General features: G+C 50.2%; 1 protein-coding gene and 1 pseudogene across 3 annotated transcripts; both read right to left on the bottom strand.

Moving 5' to 3' along the window:
* Positions 1-8,045: 8,045 nt before the first annotated feature.
* THY1 (Thy-1 cell surface antigen) lies at positions 8,046-12,916 on the bottom strand. Of its 3 annotated transcripts, none has more exons than XM_045483169.1 (4): positions 12,791-12,916; positions 10,754-10,814; positions 9,926-10,261; positions 8,046-9,384 (listed from the first exon to the last, which is right to left on the bottom strand). In XM_045483169.1, exons 2-4 carry the CDS (start codon positions 10,788-10,790, stop codon positions 9,272-9,274), a joined length of 486 nt encoding a protein of 161 aa, XP_045339125.1. In that variant the 5' UTR covers positions 10,791-10,814; positions 12,791-12,916; the 3' UTR covers positions 8,046-9,271. The 3 variants fall into 3 exon arrangements, with proteins under 3 accessions (XP_045339125.1, XP_045339126.1, XP_045339127.1); XM_045483170.1 differs by having other exon boundaries at positions 12,720-12,870; XM_045483171.1 differs by lacking the exon at positions 12,791-12,916 and adding an exon at positions 12,596-12,631.
* A 9,320-nt stretch (positions 12,917-22,236) lies between these two features.
* On the bottom strand, positions 22,237-22,351 carry LOC123602776 (annotated as a pseudogene).
* Between the last annotated feature and the right edge of the window lie 283 nt (positions 22,352-22,634).

A 22,634-nucleotide genomic window follows, 5' to 3' on the forward strand; every position in this document is an offset into this window, starting at 1 on the left:
ACTTCCGCTCAGGTCATGATCTTGCAGTTTGTGAGTTCGAGCCCCGCGTCGGGCTCTGTGCCGACAGCTCGGAGCCTGGGGCCTGCTTCGGATTCTATGTCTCCTCCTGTCTCTGCCTCTCCCCTGCTCATGCTCTGTCTTTCTCTGTCTCTCAATAATAAATAAAAAAAGTTAAAAAAAAATTAAAAAAAAAAAGATGTTGGCCAGGCTGGCTCTTAGCTGGAGGCTCAGGGTAAGAATCCACTTCCAAACTCATTTAGGCTGTTGGCAGAATCCGAATCCTTATGGCCGCAGGTGGGGGGGGGGGGTGGGGAGAGGGCTTTGTTTCTTCCCTGGCGGCTAGTTGGGATGGGCTGTCTGCTCCCAGAGGCTGCCCACATTCCTTCTCAAGTGGCCAGCATGGCATGTCGAATCTCCCATGTGCTTTTTCTGGCTTCCTCTCTTTCTCTTCTGCCACTAGCCAGAGAACATTCTCTGCTTTTTAAGGGCTCATGTGATTATGGTAGGCCTACGTGGATAATCTCCCTCCCTTAAGATCAACTGTGCCACATAACATAACATAATCATGGGGATGACATCTTACTTCACGTATGGACTCCAGGGATTAGGAGGTAGGGAATCTTCAGAGACCGTTTTTAGAATTCTTCCACCGCTCCCACTTTTTGATAGGACTATTTTATATTATCTACTCTCCTCAAGTCTGTGTCATCTTCTCTCCATCTCCTCATCTTCTTATTCAGCTGATGACCTTGCTGCTTGTATGAAAACCCCTGGCCCTCCCGACTTCGGGTTCACACACCTCCCCACCTCCCACACCCAGTCATGGCCAGACTTCCTGAAAGAGAAGCCTGCCTTCTCCCACTTACCCTCACTCACCACTGTAGTCTGGCTTCTGTTACCAGAACCCCATTATGCTGCTCTTGTTAAAGCCACTGTCTGGTTATCGATGGCTGCATCACAAACCACTTCGAAATTCAGTGGCTTTAAACAATTTATTAATGTGTCCCATCCTGCTATGGTTGATGGGCTCAGCTGGGAAGTTCTCTCTTGAAATTTCTTTCTCACGAGGATGTGGTCAGTAGCAGCTGGGCCTGGAGTCATCCAAAGGATCTGCTGAGTTGGACGTCCAAGGCAGCACACGGACACGACTGGCAGTTGGTGGTGGCTCTTGGCTGGGAGCTTAGCTGGGTCTGGGGACTGGAGTGCCTACACATGGCCAACTATTTGACTTAGGCGCTCAGAATGGCAGCTGGGTTCCAAGAGGGAGTGTCCCAGGAGTGAGCATTCCTGGAGAACAAGGTGGAAGCTGCAAGTACTCTTATGATCTGGCCTTGGAAGTCGTGCAGCGTGACTTCTACCATATGCTATTGGGCATAAGCAAAACACAGGGCCATCCCAGCTTCAAGGGGAAGGGATTACGCAGGGGCATGGTTTATTTAGGGGGCCATCCTTGGAGGCTAGCTACCGTAGTCACCAACAACTTGGTCTCTTCATCTTACTTGACTTCCTCCTCCTCCTCCTTTTGTCCTCCTTCTCTCTTCTCCTCCTCCTCCCCCTTCTTCTTCTCTCTCTTCTTCCTCCTCCTGCTTCTTCTTCCCTTAGTTTTTATTTAGTCATCTTACTTCTTAACAGCAGTTGATCTAGTGGATTGCTGTTTTTCAAAACTTTCCCTTTTTTGACTCCACAGACCCCTGGCGTTCCTCTTCCCTCTCTAGCTCCTGTTTGATATCCTTTGCTTCCCCCTGAAACTCTAAATCTTCGATCATCTCAGATTCTAGGCCTGGGCTTGATTATTTCTCTTTGTCTTCCTGCATGATCTTTTTTGTTCCATGGTCGGTGCCTGCCACCCAAATGCTGATGTCTACCAAGTTTTATTTCTTTTTTTATTAAACATTTGTTTTAGGGACACCTGGGTGGCTCAGTCGGTTAAGCGTCCGACTCTTGGTTTTGGCTCAGGTGATGATCTCACAGTGCGTGAGTTCGAGCCCCACGTCGGGCTCTGTGCTGACAGTGCAGAGCCTGCTTGGGATTCTCTCTCTCTGCCTCTCTCTCTGCCCCTCCCCCACTCACTCTGTCTCTTTCAAAAATAAATAAACTTAAAAAATTTTTTTAATGTTTATTTTCGAGAGGGAGGGAGAGAGAGAGAAAGAGAGAGAGAGGGACAGAGACAGAGCGCGAGTGGGGGGGGTGTGGGGGCAGAGAGAGAGGGAGACACAAAATCCCAAGCAGGCTCTAGGCTCTGAGCTGTCAGCACAGAGCCAGACACGGGGCTCGAACTCGCGCACCGTGAGGTCATGACCTGAGCTGAAGTCAGAAGCTCAACTGACTGAGCCGCGCAGGCACCCCTACCAAGTTTTATTTCTAACCCCGACTTCTCCCCTGTGCTCAGACCTGGGCTATCCAGCTGTCTTCTTGTTACTTCTATCTGGATGTCTGATGGGCAGCGTAGATTTAACATATCTACTTCTCTATCCTAGCGCTCCCCCAGCCTTTTCTGTCTTAACACATGGCATCCATTCATTGGTCAGGCAAAAACCTAGGGGTCATCTGGGATTCTTTCTTCTTTCCTTTCAGCACCTCCACCTCCATCCAAACCACTAGTTAGCAAGTCCTCGCTGTTCTTTGGGAGCAGGCCTTAACGTATTTCTTTAAATATGCTTAATTTTTATTGCTTAGTGAACTGATCTATTTATAGAGAAGACATATTACATTACTAGGTTTGTCATGTAAAAGCAGTGTGTGACCCCATCCCAAATTCTCATTTCCCCAAGCAACCACTCCCCACTGTTTTGGCTAGTTTTTTCCTGCTATTTACATCTGTATTTGGGAATTTCTCGCATCGATAGCTATTTCCTGATTTTTCAGTTTGAAGTAATACCCGTTTTCTTTCACCTGTGGAAATGAGGTTAGCTTTCTTATATGCCTATTTACTCCCCCACCAAACACGCTTACCCTTTTTGCATGTCCAGTATAGCGTCCTCACAACTTGTGGTTAAAGTTTAAGTGTTCATTCATCACAGTTTAGTGTTTATATTCGTATGACTACGTAAGTATTCTTTACAGCTAAGCCATGTTATATGCTATGATTAGAATTCGATTTTTCTTCCCTCTGGAATTAATACTTGCCATCTTTTTTGTGTGTGTGGTTCTTGTTGAGAATTTAAAAAAAGCTTATTTTAGGGGCACCTTGGTGGCTAAGTCGGTTAAGCGTCCGACTTCGGCTCAGGTCATGATCTCGCGGTTCGTGAGTTCGAGCCCAGCGTCGGGCTCTGTGCTGACAGCTCAGAGCCTGGAGCCTGCTTCGGATTCCGTGACTCCTTCTCTCTCTGCCCCTCTCCTGCTCATGCTCTGTCTCTCTCTCAAAATTAAATAAACATTAGAAAAAATTAAACAATAATTTATTTTATTTTTTTTTTATTTTTTATTTTTTTTAATTTTTTTTTTTTTCAACGTTTATTTATTTTTGGGACAGAGAGAGACAGAGCATGAACGGGGGAGGGGCAGAGAGAGAGGGAGACACAGAATCGGAAACAGGCTCCAGGCTCTGAGCCATCAGCCCAGAGCCCGACGCGGGGCTCGAACTCACGGACCGCGAGATCGTGACCTGGCTGAAGTCGGACGCTTAACCGACTGCGCCACCCAGGCGCCCCTACAATAATTTATTTTAAAATAATTGATATAGGGGCACCTGGGTGGCTCAGTCGGGTAAGCGTCTGACACTTGTTTTCGGCTCAGGTCATGATCTCATGGTTTCGTGGGTTCGAGCCCTGCATCGGAGTCTGTGCTGACGGTGTGGAGCCTGCTTGGATTCTCTGTCTCCCTCTCTGTCTCCCTCTCTCTACCCCACCCCCACCTCTCACTTTTAGTTTTGTGTGTACCTGAAAGGCACTACTTTTGCTGCTGTGATTTTTGCCCAAACTGTTGCAGCGTCTTCCTAGGGTTAATGCAATATCCTCCCGATTTTTTGCTTCTACTGTTGTTGTCTGTTGCCCTTAGAATAAGATTCACACTTTTCACCGTGACCTGCAAGGCTCCATGGGACCTGGCTCTCGTCTGCCTCTGCAGTGACATCCCTTGCCTGAGCACCTTGAGCGAGTGCGCCTTTACTGTCTCTCTGCCTGCGTGCACTGCCTGCTGCTCTTGGAAAGGCCAGCTTCTCTTCCAGGACTCAGCCCAAGGGCCCTCTCCCTAGACTTTCCCTGGCCATCCTGAGTAAAGTGTTCTCTTATCGCTTCTCGTGTGTAGATGATCCCAATCTATACTCATCAGACTTAGTCACTGGCTTACTTGCTTAATGTCCATGTTCTGTGTGAGAGCATTTTTGTGGGGTGGGAACCTGTCCGTATCATTCACTACTCTGTGCTCGTCACCCTGCCCGGGTAATTACTCCCTGGCATGCAGTGTGCACTTAGCGACTCTGGGGGTGAGGATTGCCTGGGTCAGGGACCCTGATGATGGGCTTGTGTGTTCAGAGAGCTGTTATATCAGCCAGCAGTGGTGAGCTGCCCTGGAGAGAGGCTAAGGCCTGTCCTTGGACTGAATCCACAAAGGCTTCCCATCCCTCTTCCCATGTTTTTCAGGATATAGAAGCAATAAAATAATATTTCTTTCTTTGTAATCACCTTATAACATAGTAGAGCCTGCTTTTTGTGCTAACTCCTACTCATGACTCCTTCTCTGGCAAAGGGCCCTGCCTATATATTCCCATAGCACTTTATGGAGGACTGATTTTCATTTAATGAAATTCACCCATGTTCAGTATACTGAAACTTCCAGAAAGTTCCCTTGTGCCTAGGCTGCTGCTGCTTTTTAAAAACTGTGGTAAAATACATATAATATAAAATTTACCATTTCGGCCATCTTTAAGGGTGTGGTTCGGTGGTGTTAATTAAGTATGTTCGTTTTGTGTCTCCATGACTACCGTCCATCTCTAGAATGTTTTTCATTTCGCAAAACTGAAACTCTGTACCCATTAGATACTAACTCCCCATCCCCCCATTTCTCAACCTCCTCCAGCCCCTGGTAACCACCCATACTACTTTCTGTCTCTCTGAATTTGACTTTGGTTTCTTCTTTTTTTTTTTTTTCCTATTGTGGTAAAAAACACATATAACATTTATTGTCTTAACCATTTTTAAGTGTGGAGTTCAGTAGGATTAAATAATGGCTTACTTTTATTTTTATTTTATTTATTTATTTATTTATTTATTTATTAAGTTAATTAATTTGAGAGAGAGTGTGCACATGTGCTCATGAGTGGGGAAGGGGCAGAGAGAGGGAGAGAGAGTACCAAGCAGGCTCTGTGCTGCCAGTGTAGAACCCGAATGGGGCTCGATATCACGAACTGAACCGTGAGATCATAACCTGAGCCCAAATCAAGAGTTGGACACTTAACTCACTGAGCCACCCAGGAGCCCCAGTGGCTTCTTTTTCAGGTACGTGTAGGTTTAGTTGTGAATGCAGAAAACTCCAAATAACAGTAGCACAAAGTCGGTAGTCCACAGCTGCTACCACAAAGTACCATCACTAGGAACACAGGCTGCTATCTTGTGCTTCGTCATTTGTAACACACAGCTTCTATCTCATAGTCTGAGATGGCTGCTCTAGTTCCAGCCATCAAGTCCACATTCCCGCCAGCATAAAGGTAAATGGGGCAGAAAGGCATGTGTTTTTCCTTTAAGAGCACTTCATAGGAAGCACACGTCATTTTGCCCTCACGTCCCATCGGAAAGAACTTAGCCGCGTAGGCACATCTTGCTGCAAGGGAGCTGGGAAATGCAGTCTTCATTCTGGACCACATGTTCCATTTCTAATTTGTGGGTCCTACTGCTGAAAAAGGAGGGGGAATACCCAGCAATGTCTGCCACAGCTTCCCTGCCTCATGGCACTGATCACTGCACTGAGATCAATTTCTTCTTCCTGGACTGCAGATTCCCTCAGTCAGGGGCTGTGTCTTTTAGGCACAGAGCCAGGTCCTTAATGTTTGTTCTACAAATAAATGATTCCAGCTGAACCATCTTATTTTGAATATTAGAGAAGTGAGGCATTAAAGAGTGAAGTGACCAGGGTCATCGAGTCCAGGTTCTGACCTAATTCAGGAAACTGCTTTACTGCAGACTGGGCAGGTGACCTCCACTGACCATGCCCACTGCTGGGCACTTCCCACCTCTGCTGCTGGGCAGCTCCAGCCATCCAGGGCCCCTTCTGGGTGTGGAGCCGAGCCTGGCCTCCCTGGAACCCTCCTGTGGTCCCACGTTGCCCCCGACACCATGTGTCCACTTCCCATACCTTCCCCTGGCTCCAGGTGTTCCTCTGCCAGGCACGGATGCCTCCTGTGAGTCTTCACAGGACATGAGCCTCCCTGAGGCTAAGGGCCCTGGGCAGGAAGGCAATCCACCTCTGTCCTGGGCTGTGTGGAAGAGAGCTGATGGCCCCCACACTTCTCCAGGACTCTGAAGGGCTCCAGCTCCAACATTTCCCCTTCACCTGAGATGGCTGCTTTCTCATGCAAAGACAGACGTGCTCTTTGCAGCCCGGAAGCTGCAAACACAGGGAGGGGATCGGGGTCACGCTGAGGAGGCTGGTGGATGCAGGTCACAGGTACCCTGGACGCCGTGTAGATTTATTGGTTGATCAGTGAAAGTCCCTGCGTCTCCTCATGGTGGCCTCCTTGCCCTTCCCGAGGGAGTTGCTAGATGTTGGAGAGACCTTTACACTGTGCCCTGTGCAGCTAGTCCTCTGTCTCAGTGGATGATCGAGTCGGAAATGGGTGTGTGTGGAAAGGAGCTTCTGTTGCTGTTGAGTAAGAAGAATCCAGATCCCAAGGTAGGGACTGACATGGCTGAGGGGGACATGGAAGAGGGGTGAGGAGAAGTAGGGAGGAGGTTGATGGGCTGGGGTCTGGGGCATGTGGGCAGGAACCAGGGCAGGCCCCGCCCTCTTTATAATTAGCCATGTCACCGTGGACGTCCTGCAGCCTCCTCAAGACCTTCTGACTTGCCCAGAGATGACCTGATGGCCGTTGTGGCCTGCCTCTGAGGGCCCAGATCTCCCCCAGCCCACAGCATGGTCTTTCTGGGTTGGCTTACGTTGTGAGGCCTGACGGCCCAGGCTTTAAGTTGTAGGGTTCCCTTTTGGGCCCGCCTGTTCCTCTCTTCTCTTTTCCTGCCTTCCTAGAGCCCCTGGTTCTCTGATGGCCTCTGTGGCTTCTTAAGCTAGCCTCACCCACTGCAGGCTTCAGGCTCTCCTCCCCCAAGCGTGGCTGCAGGGGGCAGCACCATCTCCCCAGGACCCTCTGCGTAGTGTGGCTGCTAAACTCCAGGGGAGCTGCTCCCGGGTGTGACAAACGTCACATAGGAGGCTTTACACAGGTGCCAGGGGCTTGCGGTGTTGTCACAGTTGAGGCTTCACACCTGGCTCCTCAGTTCCTTCCAGAAAGCCCTTCCAATTTTAACTCTTACCACCCCACGGGTGGCATTCAAACTCCCTTCCTCCACAAAGGCTCTTTTTATTTTCTTGGCGTGGCGCTCAAAGCTCCCAGCAGGACTGAACAAGAGGCGCCTGTGTCCACTGGCGTCCTCTGGAGACCCCAGGCTGGCTGCACCATGCTGAGTGATGTGGGCCTCATGGTCGGTGATACACAGGCGGATCCCTCTCCCAACTCGCAGGCTTCTCTTGCCACCTTTTGGCACGGTCACTGCACGGGGCCACTGGCAAGGCACAGGCGTCGACGGGAGGTGTCAGGAAGAGTGGGAGCCGGGGGCATGAATTTAGATCCCGGGCCTTTAAGTAAAGGCTTAGAATCAGCCTCCACCGTGGGGAATACGAAACGAATAAGCCCCTGGATGGTCACCACCGCCTTCCCCCAAATTTCCCGGGGCAAAGCCGGGAAGGCTCTCTGGGGGAACCCGGAACCACCTCGTGATCCTGTTGTAGCTCCCAGCACGAGGATGGCCACTGATGTTCACATTCTACTCATTGACTCTTAGGGGAGCGGGCCTGGGGAGAGATGGAGGGAGCAAAGCAGAGAAAGGCTAGAAGACAGATTCCAGAGGCTTGGTTTTATTGTACACTTTTCTTTTTCCTCAATGAGATACCATAAGCTGTGGTGGCACTACACACAGTCACAGGACGGGGCACAGCTGCCGGCTGGGGAGCTGGGTGTTGGGAAAAGCCATCTCTCGAGGCATGTCCCGCTCGCGGGTCTCACTCCATGGGCTGCCTCAGATGCCCTTGCCCCCCCAGGTCCCCGAGAGGACAGGCCTGTGGGGCAGAGGGCCGTCTCAAGGCTTGGCCACCGGCCAGAAGGGGCTGGCGCTGTCGGGGGAGGGAAGGAAGAGCCTCCCAAACGCGGGCCAAAGTCTGCTCTGCTCTGGGACTCTACCTGGCCTGACTTACTGCCTGCGGGCCAGAGTTCTGGAAGCTCTTAGGAGCTCGGGCCAGGCTGGGAGGAGGCCTGTCCTCTGCCACCCTCTCAACGGCTGCTTGAGGTGGTGAGGGACAGCAGGCTCTCAGTTTTAGTTTCATCAGGCAGAGAGGGCTGGTGGACCCTCTCTTCTACCCCCTCTCCAACCCGCCAGTAGATTGCTCCCAGGCAGAATCTGCTTTTTCACGGGGCCGCACCAGGCCTGAGGCCCCTAGGGAACCTCGGCAGTTCCCTATGTGGAACTGCTTCCCGTGTGTGGACGGCTTCTTGCTGTGGCAGAGGCTGCTCCTGGAGATGTTCCTTCTCTCCTCTTGTGAGGGGCCCCAGGTGCTTGGTGGTGCCCTCACATCCGGGCTCTTCAGGCACCATCCCTGCCTGCTGGGGGACGTGCTAGGCCCAGATGCATCCCATCCTCCTCCTCATCCAGGTCTCTCCTGGGCCTCTGGTCCTGGTGGGCAAGGATGATCCCCCCTCCCCCAAGGGACTGGCATCCCTCCATCCTTCTACCCCTCCCATGCCCTCACTCTCCATCACATTCCCAACCCTGGCTTCCCTTTTCACAAACTCCTAAAGAAAAGGAAGGATAAACCAGACAGAAGCAACTCTGGAACAAAGAGTTAAAAAAAAAAAAAAAAAAAAAAAAAGACAGCCAGTGGCGTGCGGAGAGGGTGTGAGCGGCAGTGGGGCTGGGGAATGGGTAGACGATGGCATGCGGCACGGGGATTCCTTGTGAGGGGTAGGGTCCCCATTTCTCCCCAAGGTGTGTGAGGGATTGAGGGTAGGGGGTCAGCCAACTCCGAGAAGTAGGGTCTCTGGACTGGGCCTTGTGGCTTCCTGCCCAGCCAGTCACAGGGAGATGAAGTCCATGGCCTGGAGGAGAGGCAGGGAGAGCAGAAGCAGCAAGAGCCACGAGGTGTTCTGGGCCAGCAGGCTTATGCCCTCACACTTGACCAGTTTGTCTGTGGGGAGAGAAGAGGGAGGAGGGGTAGGGCAGGAAAGAAGAGGCACCAGGGTTCAGGCAGGCACAGGCCCTGAGAAGGGCACGTTCCCTTGGGGAGGCTGGTGTCAGGATGTCTTAGCCGGAACCAGGGCCTGTCTGCTCGACTAGAACCACCTGTCTTTCCCATTTGCAGGTTCCTGAGCTCTTGAACAAACATCATATCAGATCTTTATTAAGCATCATCAAAAGAAAACTATGGGTGTTTTCTAGGTGGGGAAGAGGAGGGCTGGAGAGGCCAAGTGACTTGCCCAGTCACGGTGGAAGTGTCCGCTCCACCACTCTGCCTGTCTCACCGTTCCCTCAGCCTTTCTCCCTATTCACAGAGAGGGCAGTGGTTCCCCAGGGCACCAGGCAGCAGTTGGGGGAAGGGGGAGAGAGGTTTCTGGGGCCCCTCTCCTCTTTGGCTCAGTCAAGGGGGACTGCCTTGCTGTCCTAGCCAACCCTTTCCTCCCTAGCCTCCCTCTCTCAGCTCACTTGGACTTGTTGGGAGCTCGCCTCACCTCTGAGCACAGAGACATTCTTGCTGGAGCTGGTGGTAGACTGGCCAGAGAGCTGGAGTTCACATGTGTACATCCCCTCGTCCTTGGTGGTGAAGCCGGATAAGTAGAGGACCTTGATGTTGTACTTGCTGGTGAAGTTGGTTCGGGAGCGGTATGAGTGCTCGGGCACCCCCATAGTGCCAAAGATCACGTGCTTCTTCTTCTCACGGGTTATGCTGAACTCATACTGGATGGGGGAGGTGGTGGAGTTCTCGTGGCGGCAGTCCAGACGGAGGCTCTGGTCCACCAGGCAGGCTGTCAGGCTGGTCACCTTCTGCCCACGGGCTACCTGCAAGACTGGCACCGGCAGTGCCCACGTCCAAGTTGGGGGGCCCTGCAGAGCCGGGGGCCTCCCACCCACATTAACAGTAGAGAATGGCCTGGCCAGGGAGGGCACAAGGGTCTGTTCTTTGGGCACCCTTCCCCACCCCAGAGGTCCCCGAGGGCCAGTTCAACCTCCCCGTTGCAGACTCAGCCCCCCTCCCTCATCTTCTTTAGTCCTGGGTGTTCCAGGGGCAGGAGATCTTGGGGAGCTGATGTAGGTTCCTGGTTTCCATTTGGAGATTCCACCTCAGTGTGGGGCAGACTCAGTGGACTGCTTTTCCAAAAGCCACCTCAAGCAGGCAGAAGATCAGCTAGGCTGCTCAGCTGATTTAGGGATGAAAAAGAGCCCTCTCTCCCTTTGTCACCTCCTCCCTCTGAGGTTGGCAGGAAGAAGCTCGCTCCTCTGAAGGGAAGGAAGCCAGCGTGCTTTGAATCCCAATCCCAGCCCTGCCCCTTGCCCAGTACCTGTCAGCAAAACAGCGATGCCGATGGTGGGGTTCATGGTGCAGAGAGCTCAGTCCTCGATCTGGGGGTGGGATAGGATGGGTATCAGCCAAGAGGTGGGGTAGGTGTGCCCACACTTGCTGCTCGGGCTGGAGGGCCTCTGCCATGATGGCCCCGGCAGCCATGGAAACTGCTCTCCATGGTTGTCCCCTCCCACTTACTAGTGAATGTGACACTGCCACTAGGTGCTTTTCCCCCTCCAGGAAAGCAAGGGGGAGGGTGGACACACCCTATAATGGTGTGTTTCTGCTGAACTCTTTGAGTAAGTGACTTTTACCGTCTCCTTTTCCCTTCGGGAAGGCAAAGTAGACGTATCACAACATTTACCACCTTGATCATTTTTAAGTGTCCAGTTCAGCAGTGTTAAGTTCACTCGCATTGTGGTGCAACCCCCTGAACTCTTTTTATTTTGCGGCACTAAAACTCTACCCATTCCACAAAAACTCCCCATTCAGGGGTTTTCTGTTTCTTGTTCAGGAGAAAATCCCCAGTGCCCAAACAGTTCCTGGCATATAACAGATGCTCAAAAGATACCGAACGAATGAAAGAATCAGCTTTAGATACCTACAGCACAGTGATGGGTTTAGGAAAAATGATAAACCTCTGGCACTGAGGACTGCTCCATAGTAAGTGACCCACAAACATTAATTTCCTTCCTCTGAAAGGACTGTGTGGCTAACGTGCTTCCAGATAGGACTGTCCCTGGCACACAGCTAACGGTGTTCCCGAATGTCTGTGAGGGAAAGCGACTGTGCTCTCTGATTGCATATGTTCTCTGATTGCAGGATGTTTCCAAAATGTCCAGCCCTCTGGGCATGTCTCTTGAGCCCTGCTACAGTAGACTCCCTGCCTGGGCTCTGTGCCTTGTCTTTTTCCGAAGCCTACTCTGGACCAATATCCCGGCGTCCACACGGGGCAGATAGCTTGGCCTGTCCGCATCAGGGCTCACCGGGGAGAGGCGGGGGGGGGGGGGGGTACGACTGCCCTGGTGCCTGTGCCCAGGTGCACCGCCAGTCGAATCCCGGGGTCCCTGGCGCTCAGCCCTGAGGCTGGGGGAGGCTGAGGTCCCGCGAAGCCTGAACCTGCAGTCCGTACCCCTTCGGACTTGTAACTGAGAGGTGCCGTTGGGGAAGAAAGGGGGTCGGCATCTGGCTTTGACTCAGACATTTGAGTTGTGGAGGAGGGGTGTGAGCTTGAGATCTAGGAGGGAAAGGGGAAGCCTCGGCTAGAGGGCTAGAGCGGGGAAGAAATGGAGCTGGGGCTGGAGGAGGGCTGGAGAGCCAGAGGGGGGTGGTTACTGAGCGGTAGGGGAGGCACAGATGTTTTCATTTCCCCTGCTCTGTGTCCCTGCAGCCCAGAGCCCAGAGAAGTTCTGCGCTCCCACCCTCTCCAGCCGCCGTTTGACTAGCCCCATCCTCATTCCGTTTCTGAATTTCACTCGGCTCCTCTCCCAATTGAGGTCCCCCCTTCCCCCTCTCACCCTTTCTCAGTTCTCCCCTCCCCCCGTCCGCCCGCCTTCCAGTCCCCGCCCGCAGCACTGCGGTTCCCCGGTCCTTTGACGCCCCGCACCCAGCCCTCCGCGAGGTCGCAGGGCAGAGATTCCCTCCAGCCGGCGGTCATCCGTCCTCTCGCCGCAATTTCACCGCCCCCACCCCACGCCTTGGCGAGCTCGGTTTGGGGACGTCTGTGTGGAGAGCAGAACCCAAGGCTGGCTGTCCTTGGCGCCCTTCCTCCAGGTTCTCCTCCTGCGCCCCAGCCCCAGACAGCCGTCCCTTCAGCGGGTGAGAGCCCGGGAGCTCCTACCGCAGAAGGCGGGGTGCGGCCCGGCCCCTGGCCTGCAGCGAGCAGTTGCGTCCCGCTCTCCCCTGCCTGGGAAGCCGACCCCTCCCCGAGCACCGTGGAGCTCCCTGCCGGGGCGCCCTCGAACCTTTTCCCGAAGCCTCGGGTCGGGAGGGCCTCTCCCAGCGCCCCGGGCGCCGCCCTGGCTCCTGCTCCCACCTGGGCTCCCGTCCTCTGCTGCTGCAGCCTCCCCCGGACGCACCGCCGCCTCCAGTTGCAGCACCCTGCCGGCGCCCGCAGTTTTCACCCGGGGTGGGAGTGGAGGAGCGGGGAGGGCCCGGGACTCGGCCAATCAGAGCCCGAGTGGGGAGTGGGGGGAGCGAGGAAGGATGGCAGAGGGCGGAGGAGGTAGCCTGGTATAGATGTGGGAGAGTGGCCGTCTGCCGCAGAAGGGGGACCTCACCCTGTGGCCGCCAGGCCAGGCCAGGGACAAGAGGGTTCAGGATCCCGGGGATCAGGGTGGGGCAGCGCAAGGAACACTAGGCGCTCCCCAGAACCCCGAAATGATTGCTCCCCTTTTAAGGCGTTAACCCTTTCTTCCGACCGACCCGAGGCTTCAGAAGCCTGTGGGAAAACCAAGGGGTAAGGGGCGGAGGAGGCAGGCCAGCCACCCGCCCCTTTGGTCAGTGCCCACGCCTCCTCCTGCCTCCTTTCCTTTTCGGCTGGAGCCCATCTCCCTGGAGCCTCCAGTGAGAAGTTTTGGAGTTGGAATATTCCAGGCTTTCTCCAAAGGAAGATGGCGGGGTGTTTTTCCACATTGGAGCAGCTCTTCAGAAGCAAGGCAGGCACTGCGTCCTGCCGGTCCTTCCTGATCCTGAGCCCTGCCCCACTCCCTCCTCCATCCTAGAACACCTAACCCTTTCGGGGGCTTTCTGCTCTGGGGCACTCAGTCTCCCTCTACTCCTGGGCTGGCACCTCCCAGGGCAGATAGCCAGATGGTTCTTCTCGATTTCATATAGTCCTCCTGATCCTAGGCACCCCTCCCCCCCACCGCCCCCTGCTGAGTAACTGCTTGCTTGGTCTTCAGACAGGGGCAGGAATACTGGTTTCTGCCAGACATTGTGCCGGGCACATGACATCTTTGGCTGTGCTGACCTCACAACGGTATGTGGGGTTCGTCCCATCCCACTCCCAGTCCTATTTCGTGGAGTGGGAGAGCTGACCAGCCCACCTGAGCTGTGTGTGGAACCCTCAGTCCTCAGTGCTGAGCCACTCAGCTGCTGTGTCTCAGCCCAGTGGGACGGGACAATGTGGAACTGTGGGGGAAGGGGAGAAGACAGGACCGCTAGAAAGGAATGGAGGAAACTAGGCTTTTGATTCCCTGGGGCATCCACCCTAGCTCAATCAATTTCAAGTCACCAGAAGCCCTTGGATCTTTTTTCCTTTTTTTCTTTTTTGGTGGCCAGTGCCAATGACTTGTCGCTCCCACCCACAGGTGAGGTGAATTTTTTTGAATGAAGGTTTATTTGTTTGATTTGCATCTTCATGGCCTTTTTGTGAATTCTGGTTGGGACATCCTGTAGGCTGGCCCTGCCTCTCGGCCATCTGCCTGCCCCTTCTCCTATTTCTTCATAGCAGTCAGCCCTGGCACCTTAACTGCAGTTTCCATTACTGCAGTAGCACTGTTGGAAGTCATCCCTGGGCTAGCAAGTGGGAGATTTACTTCTCTCTGCCTCCCTGGGAGGTTAGGTGGCCTCCTAGTACTGAGAATGATGGAACCTTCCAACTGCAAGGAGCTTTGAGGATGGTCCAGTGTAGGGGTAATTCACTGTGGTAAATAGCAGAAGCTCTGGGGGCATTTTATGAAAAACGCAGTCGTCCCTGCCCACCTGGGGTCTCCCTAGTCCAGTATTCCTGCTGCCTGTGTCTGCACTTTTCACAGGCTCCCCAGGGTCTGGAAACTGCAGAACACTGGCCTAATAAGATCATCCCTCTTCCATAGATCAGGCAGTCTGGCTTCTCATTGTCTGTAGGGTAATTTTTAAGGGCCTGGGTGTCCTGGCTGTCAGCCTTCACCACCATTTCATCTTGTCCATTTATCTTCCTGCTACATGCCAGAAATGCTGGCCTCCTCCCTGTCACTCCCTGCATTGTGTTCTTTTTTTGCCTAACAGCTTTCTGATTCTCAGTCCAGGGACCTTTCCTATCAGAGCACAGTTGCTTTAGGCTGGGGCCTATCCCTCTTCTCTCTCTTTCTCTCTCTCTCTCTCATACACACACACACACACACACACACACACACAGGTGGGACTGGAGACTGTTCCTTTTTTGGCAGAACATGGGGATACCCAGAGACATTTTAACTACAGAAGCTATCAGGGCTCTGGCTGGATGAGACCCTGGATGCTCTTCCCCACGCTGTGGCCGAGTCTCTGAGCGTTGTTGGATGGAAAGCTTTGCTGTGCTATTTTGATGAGGTTATGAGGACCTGGCCTCCTTTCTGGGTCCCCAAGCACTTTACCTCGGGAAGGGGAGGGGAGTGCGGGACTCCAGAGGGTATGGCAGTTGTGTGTTTGCTAAAGCAAGATCTCTGGCTGATTGGAATTGATGGTTCAAATGAGATAATCTGGGGGCAGGGATGGGACCAGATGGTGAAGGGGAGATTTAAAAACTCCCACTTGCTGGGTACCCGGGTGGTTCAGTTGTTTAAGCATCCGACTCTTATTTTGGCTCAGGTCACGATCTCATGGTTCATGGGATCGAGCCCCGCGTTGGGCTCTGCACTGGCAATGCAGAGCCTGCTTGAGATTCTCTCTCTGTCTCTCTCTCTGTGTCCCTCCCCCACTCACATGTGTGTGGTTTCTCTCTCAAAATAAATAAACATTTGAAAAAGATTATAAAATAAATAAACTTAAAAAGAAAAAAAAGAGGTCCTCCTATTTGCTAATGGGACAGGATCAGGGTGCTGAAAGCAGGAAGGGTTTAGAGGAATCCACCCAAAGCAAGATTTCCTGACAGCCTGTGGCTGCCCTATTGGTTCCTTAGAAGTGACTCTCGCATCATCTCCGGTTGCTCTGGCTAGAGACACACGGGGTGAAAACTCCTCTAAAAATGCATATTCCTTTAGGGCGACCATAGGACTCCCAGCCATTCACTCTACTTCACCGATTTCGTCAGATCGGGTTTATAGAATCACGCAGGTGACAGAAGCTGTTCTATCATTTTATAGCTGGAAACAGGTCCAAGAGGATAATGATTTGTCAAAGGACTGACAAATACTTTGGAGCACTACCAGGACTAGTTGTATCCTAGATCTCCTGACTCCACATACAGTGGTCTCCACTGGCCCTGGGGTGGGACTTCAGACTTCTACTAGATTTCTCTGGTCCATGGTGAAATAAGAAAAACAAGGACAGTGTGGGACACTCTGAACATAGCCATCAGGTTGCCACCTTGTTCTGATCACCGCCTCCTCACCGTGTTGATGAGGGAGGGATTTTCACCCTTGGGTTCCAGAGATGGCTGAACGCATGGCACCTGACACCAGACAGGTGAGATCGACAGTAGGTTATTGGTCATGTATGCTCACAGCCCAGAGGAGGACCCTGCACACAGGAGTTGCACAGCGGAGTGAACAGCCAGGAGCAGTGGGAGGCAGGCTTTGTTGGCTAAACGGTGGGATGCCCGTTTCCAGCCGGAGGATTTGGTTGGCTTGTTGACTAATTCTGTGGGCTGGCATGGAACTGAAGCCCGCTGCTTAGGGACAATCAGGAACCATGCCTAGTCCCCATGATAAAGAGGGTCGATTGGCTAGGGGAACTCCTTAGCAGTAGCCAAGCTGGAAGAAGGACTTGTGGCTAGATGCTCCAAATTTTATCAGATGTCAAGACAGCACATGCTGTTGAGTCCCAATTTGGGGCTCCTTAAGGTCTTATCACACATACTTGCCCTTCCTTGGGAAGGCCTACGCTTTCCTTCTAAGGTTATGCCTTTCTGCTTCTTTGAAGTGATGGCAGTAGGTGGCATGTGTGTTTTGAATGCCCAAAGGCAAGAAGGGAAATTTGGTAACTTTGTGTTGATCTGCAAATTTCTTTGGAAACATGACTGGTCTCCGACATTCAAACATCTTGGAATCAAGTGCTCTACTCTGCGCGGCCTCTCCTAATCTCTAGTTGAGGTGAACTCTCCAAGTGAGGTCACTTTCTGAAGTTCATGTTTGGTTGGAGAGTATGACAAAAAATGAAAGTTAACTCTTAGAACACAGGGAAGAGGGCAAGAGGACAAAGCACCATGGAGATATAATTTTCAACGTTTATTTAAAAATCTTTGGGGCACCTGGGTGGCTCAGTCGGTTGAGTCTGACTTCGGCTCAGGTCATGATCTCACGGTTTGTGGGTTCGAGCCCCGTGTCGGGCTCTGGGCTGACAGCTCGGAGCCTGGAGCCTGCTTTGGCTTCTGTGTCTCCCTCTCTATCTGCCCCTCCCTTGCTTGCACGGTGTCTCTCTCTGTCTTTCAAAAATGAATAAACATAAAAAAAAAAAATAAAAAAAAAAGACTTTTATTCATGGATGTATGATTAAATAACATTATTCTGGGCACAGTGTTCTAGGCATGGGGCTAGACCCTGGAATTACAAAGATCAACAGAGCACAATCTCTGCCTTCAAAGGGCTGTCCAATGGGGGATAATTAGAAAACAGTAGGGTAAAGGCAAAGGTAGAGATGTGTACAGAGTATTGTGGGACCCCAAAGGAGGGGCAAGTGACCACCCAGTCTGTCAGAGAGGCTTTCTTGGAGGAGAAACATGAATTGAGTCTTTAAGGGTGAATGGGAGTTGCCCAGGTGTGGTGGGTTGTTACGTTAACAGTCTCCAGTGAATCATGCATCCTGGTACCCATGCCCTTTGTGTGATTCCCTTCCACATTTGTTCTGGGCTTGGTCATGTGCCTTGTTTTGGCCAATGGGCCATCAGCAAATGAGATGCAAACAGAAGCTTGGTAAGTACTTGTATGTTGAGACTTGCCTTCTTGGAATTCAGTTGCCATGTGAGGAAGTTGGAGCTAGCCGTGTGGAGAACTGAGGTGCCTCAGTAGCCCCCAGTTGACTGCCACATGGTCATAAAAGCATGTGCGATCACAAAAGCATGTGTAATTCCTACTGATGCCACATAGAACAGAAATAAAGCATCCCAGATAAGCCTACTAAGCTGGTTCTAAAACCTGGATACAAATTCTGATACTGCTTCATCAAGAAGTAAAGTCTGTGTCTCCCCCTCTTGAATCTTAATGGGGATGTAACTGCTTCAGCCAATAGAATATGGCAGAAGTGATGCTAAAAGACTTTTGAATTTACATCTTGAAAGACCTTATAGCTTTTACTTTGTTTGCTAGAATACTCACTTTTAGGGCCTCGGTATAAAATGTCTGAGTATCCTGAGGCCCTGCTGTAAGGAAGCCCTTGTCACATGGGGAGGCATTGTGTAGATACTTTGGTAGGCAGTCCCGGGTGAATTTAGCTTTCAGAGTCATTTCAGCCCAGACTCCAGACATGTAAATAAAGAAGCGTCCAGATAATCTCAGCCCCAAAGCTGTTTGAGTTGCCCACCTAGCTGCTCACATTTTCAAGTAGAGGCCCCAGATGTTGTGGGACAGAGACAAGTCTGAATCCCTAACCACGGAATTCATGAGTTTAACAAAATAGTGGTTGTTTTAAGCTATTGTTTTAGGTGGTTTGTTATGTAATGATAGACATGTGATACATATATGGGTGCCTAGAAGTGTGATGCTACCTTAAAACACTGAACAGATGGCATTTGGAACAGGGAGATGGGTGAAGGCTTGAAGGACAGGCAATAAGAATTGTGAATGTACTGGCAAGGGAGCTGGAAACCACTTGGACCAAGGGTGACCAGTGTTATTTAGTGCTGTGGCCACTGGCAGAAAGTGTGCCTAATGAATTTGTGGGTTTGGCTTAAGAGATATGGAGATGGAATGTTAAAAGTGCCATCCAGGTGCTTCCAGCTGGCATGTCAGGTGTTATAAGGGAGAGATCAGCTAAATAAGGATCTGTCCAGTTTGCTGGGTTGGAAAAGAAAAGTAGTTCTCATTTTCAGTCTCTCCAGCAGGTGACAGATTCCCAAAGTAAGAATTGGCCTAAAGGTAAAGATGAAATCAAGGGTCTCTTTGTAGAACCTCTGTTAACACCCCAAGAGGATTTAAGGTGGTGTCTAGTAGGCCTTCTCAGTTAAACAAAAGGGTTTCTAAGAATATTAAAGATGTTGTTCCATAGCTGAAGTAGAGTCTTCTTGAAAGTAACTATGTATGTGGCTTTTGGTGCAAGAAGTGAACCCAATAATACTCATAGAAAATCCATAAAGTTTTGAAGAGTACTGTTTTGGAAGAAACTCTATTAGTTTGGGCTAACATGAATGGAAATAGTTAAAAAAGGGAAAGGAGGCCTTTGGGCCCCCAACTTTCTATGGGCAGTTAGCTGGCCAGTAGTCACAAGGGACTTTTCTTATGGAAAAGAGAATCCTCTCAGAGGGTAGATCCAGGAGCCTAGCGGGTATAACTAGAAGCCAAGGAGAACTGGACTTTATTCAAGTAACATCCCTGCTTCCAAAGGAGGGGGGTCCTGATAACAGAACCTGGCTGGATTTCAGAATTGCTTTGAATCAGTGATTGCTATGTGCCTCCCATTTCTCTTTTAATGGGAATATCTATTGAGGCTATTCTATGCCTGCTTTACAGTTGTGTGTTGGGCACATGGAGGGCAGATGTCTTGTCTTACTAGTTCACAGGTCTGTGAATCAAGAGGAGCCACACCTGAGGAGTTGTACCCCAGGAGGCTCAGCTACATCCAGACTTGCTTCATATTGTGAGATCATAGACTTTGAGCCTGGTGTCATGATTGAATACTGTTTTGGGTGTTTTGGGAAGGATGAGTATATCTCACATGTGGGAAGGCTGTGCATTGGTAGGGGTAGAGGGCAGACTGGTAGGTTGCTCTGTTAATGTCCCCCCAGTGAGTCACACCTCTTCCACATTGATTCTGGGCTCAGCTATATGACATGCTTTGGTCAATGGAACTTCAGCAAATGTGATGCAGGCAGAGACTTCCTAAGTGCTTGCTCATTAGGGCTTGCTTCTTGGAGAACCCAACTGCCACATGAGGAGCCCAGACTAGCCAAGGGGAGAAACCTGAATTGAGATGCTCCAGCTGGCAGCCTTACCCAATGACTAGACACTGTGTGAGTTCCTCTTGGAGCATCCAGCCCCAGTGCACCTGTCAGCTGACCATAGTGCATGGGTGAGCCCAGCCAACTCAGTTTGGAGCATATCTACGCACTGTTCCAGCTGATCTGTAACCAAACTGATGATTCACAGAATAGTGGTTGCCTTTAGTTACTAGTCTGAGTGGTTTGATATACAGCAATAGATAACAAATGAACCAGATGAAGAGAAGGAAGGGCATTAAGACAGAGGGGATGGTACGAGCAAAGGCATAGAGACAAAGCAAAGCAAAGTGGGTATGCGAAAATGCAGGCAGTTTGGGGTTGTCTGAGACAGTGCACGTTGAGAGGGAACATTGGAGAAATGGGGAAGAGCCAGCCGAGGAAGCCCTTGTCTCTTTGGGCATGGGTGATGGGGAGTCAACAGTGGTCTACAGAAGGGTACAGATAGATGCATTCTTTAGAAAAATTACTCTAGGGACAGAATAGGGGATGAACAGAGGGCCATGTCGACCCTCTCCTGGCCAGGTGGTTTTTTACTCTTTTACTATGTTCACAGCAGTGTTAGGGGAGGACACCTTGGGAAACAAGGTGGTATGATAGACACTGCCTTGAGGTCAGGGTCATTGTCTGTCTTGTTTACTGCTATATCTTTGGGACCTTCAGGTCCCAGCACAAAGTTGCTTCTCAGTTGTATGTATGTATGTATATATGTATGTATGTATTTGAAGTATAGTTGACATACAATATATATTTTTTGGTCATGTTTTCTAAATTTATTTTTGAGAGACAGAGACAGAGCACAAGTCATGGAGGGGCAGAGGGAGAGGGAGACACAGAATCCGAGGCAAGCTCCACGCTCTGAGCTGTCAGCACAGAGCCCGACGCGGGGCTTCAACTCACGAACTGTGAAGATCATGACCCGAGCTGAAGTCAGACGCTTAACTGACTGAGCCACCCAGGCGCCCCCAAACAATATATATTTTTTAAGTTTTTATTTAAATTCGTTAGTTAACGTAGAGTGTAATACTAATTTCAGGTGTATGACTGATCCGACAATCACATTAAGAAATGCTCACCATAGTAAGTGTAGTTACCCTCTGTCACCATATGAAGATATTAACCATATTGTTGACTATATTCCCTATGCTGTACTTTTCATCCATGTGACTTATTTATCTTACAATTGGAAGTTTGTATCTCTTAATCCCCTTCACTTATTTTGCCCATTTCCTTACCCCCCTCTCCTCTGGCAGCCACCAATTTGTTCTCTGTATTTTTAAGTCTGTTTCTGGTTTTTTTGTTTGTTTTTTTAGATTCCACATGTAGATGAAATCATACATTTGTCTTTCTCTGTCTGACTCATTTCACTTAGCATAATGCCATCCATGTTTCATTCTGTTTTGTGGCTGAGTAATATTCCATTGTGAATATATGCCACATCGTCATCCAAGGATCTATCAATGAGCACACAGATTGCTTCAGATCTTGGCTATTGTAAAGCTGCATTAAGCAGAGGGGTACATATATTTTTTCACGGTAGTGTTTTCGTTTTCTTTGGGTGAATATCCAGAAATGGCATTGCTGGATCATATGGTAGTTCTGTTTTTGAGGAATCCCCTATACTATTTCCCATAGTGGCTGCACCAATTTACATTTCCACCAACAGCACGCAAGGCTTCCCTTTTCTCCACATGCTCACCAACACTTGTTATTTCTTGTCTTTTTGATTCTAGCCATGCTGACTGGTGTGGGGTGATCTCATTTTAGTTTTGATTTGCATTTCCCTGATGGTTAGTGATGTTGAACATCTTTTTCGTATGTCTTTTGGCCATCATGTATCTTCTTTGGGAAAATGTTCAGGTTCTCTGCCCATTTTTTATTTATTAAAAAAAATTTAATATTTATTTATTTTTGAGAGAGAGAGAGAGAGAGAGAGCGCGAGTGAGCAGGGGAGGGGCAGAGAGAGAGGGAGACACAGAATCCGGAGCAGGCTCCAGGCTTGGAGCTGTCAGCACAGAGCCCAATGTGGGGCTTGAACTCACAAACTGCGAGATCATGACCTGAGCCCAAGTCAGATGCTTAACTGACTGAGCCACCCAGGTGCCCCTCTGCCCATTTTTTAAATAACATTGTTTTTGTTTGTTTTTGGAGGTGAGTTGTATGAATTCTTTATATGTTTTAGATATTAACTCCTTGTTAGATATATCATTTGCAAATATGTCTCCCATTCAGTAGGTTGCCATTTCATTTTGATGTATCTGTTTTTCTGCCAGTACCGTACTGTTTTGGTTTCTAAAGCTTTGTAGTAAAGTTCAAAATCTGAGATTGTGATGTCTCCAGCTTTGTTCTTTCTTCCTCAATATTGCTTTGGCCAGTCAAGGGTCTTTTGTGGTTCTGTACAAATTTTAGGAGTTTTTTGTTCTAGTTCTGTGAAAAATACTGCTGGTGTTTTGATAGGCATTGCATTGCACGTCATTCTTGCACAGGGGCCATGCTAATTTTCTCTGTATTGTTCCAGTTTTAGCATATGTTGCTGCCGAAGCGAACACTGATAGAGATCACGTTGAATCTGTAAATTGCTTTGGGTCGTATGAACATTTTCACAATATTAATTCTTTCAATTCCTGAACAATAATTTCCATTTATTTGTGTCATCTTCAATTTCTTTCATCGGTATCTTACAGTTTTCAGAAGTATAGGTCTTTCACCTCCTCGGTTAAGTTTATTCCTAGATAATTTATTCTTTGTGATGCAATTGTAAATGGGATTGTTTTCTTAATTTCTGTTTCTGCTAGTTCATTATTAGTGTGTAGAGACACAACAGATTTCT

This window comes from Leopardus geoffroyi, chromosome D1 (genome assembly GCF_018350155.1).
Source record: "Leopardus geoffroyi isolate Oge1 chromosome D1, O.geoffroyi_Oge1_pat1.0, whole genome shotgun sequence".
In the NCBI taxonomy this organism is placed as follows: domain Eukaryota; kingdom Metazoa; phylum Chordata; class Mammalia; order Carnivora; family Felidae; genus Leopardus; species Leopardus geoffroyi.

What these genes read in the sequence shown, in the direction of transcription:
- THY1 (XM_045483169.1), bottom strand. Translation starts at nt 10,790, where the DNA reads ATGAACCCCACCATCGGCATCGCTGTTTTGCTGACAG. An exon ending in CATCGCTGTTTTGCTGACAG is followed by an intron (nt 10,262 to 10,753) that starts GTACTGGGCAAG and finishes TGCCGGTGCCAG; the next exon opens with TCTTGCAGGTAGCCCGTGGG. An exon ending in GAATGTCTCTGTGCTCAGAG is followed by an intron (nt 9,385 to 9,925) that starts GTGAGGCGAGCT and finishes CTCTCCCCACAG; the next exon opens with ACAAACTGGTCAAGTGTGAG.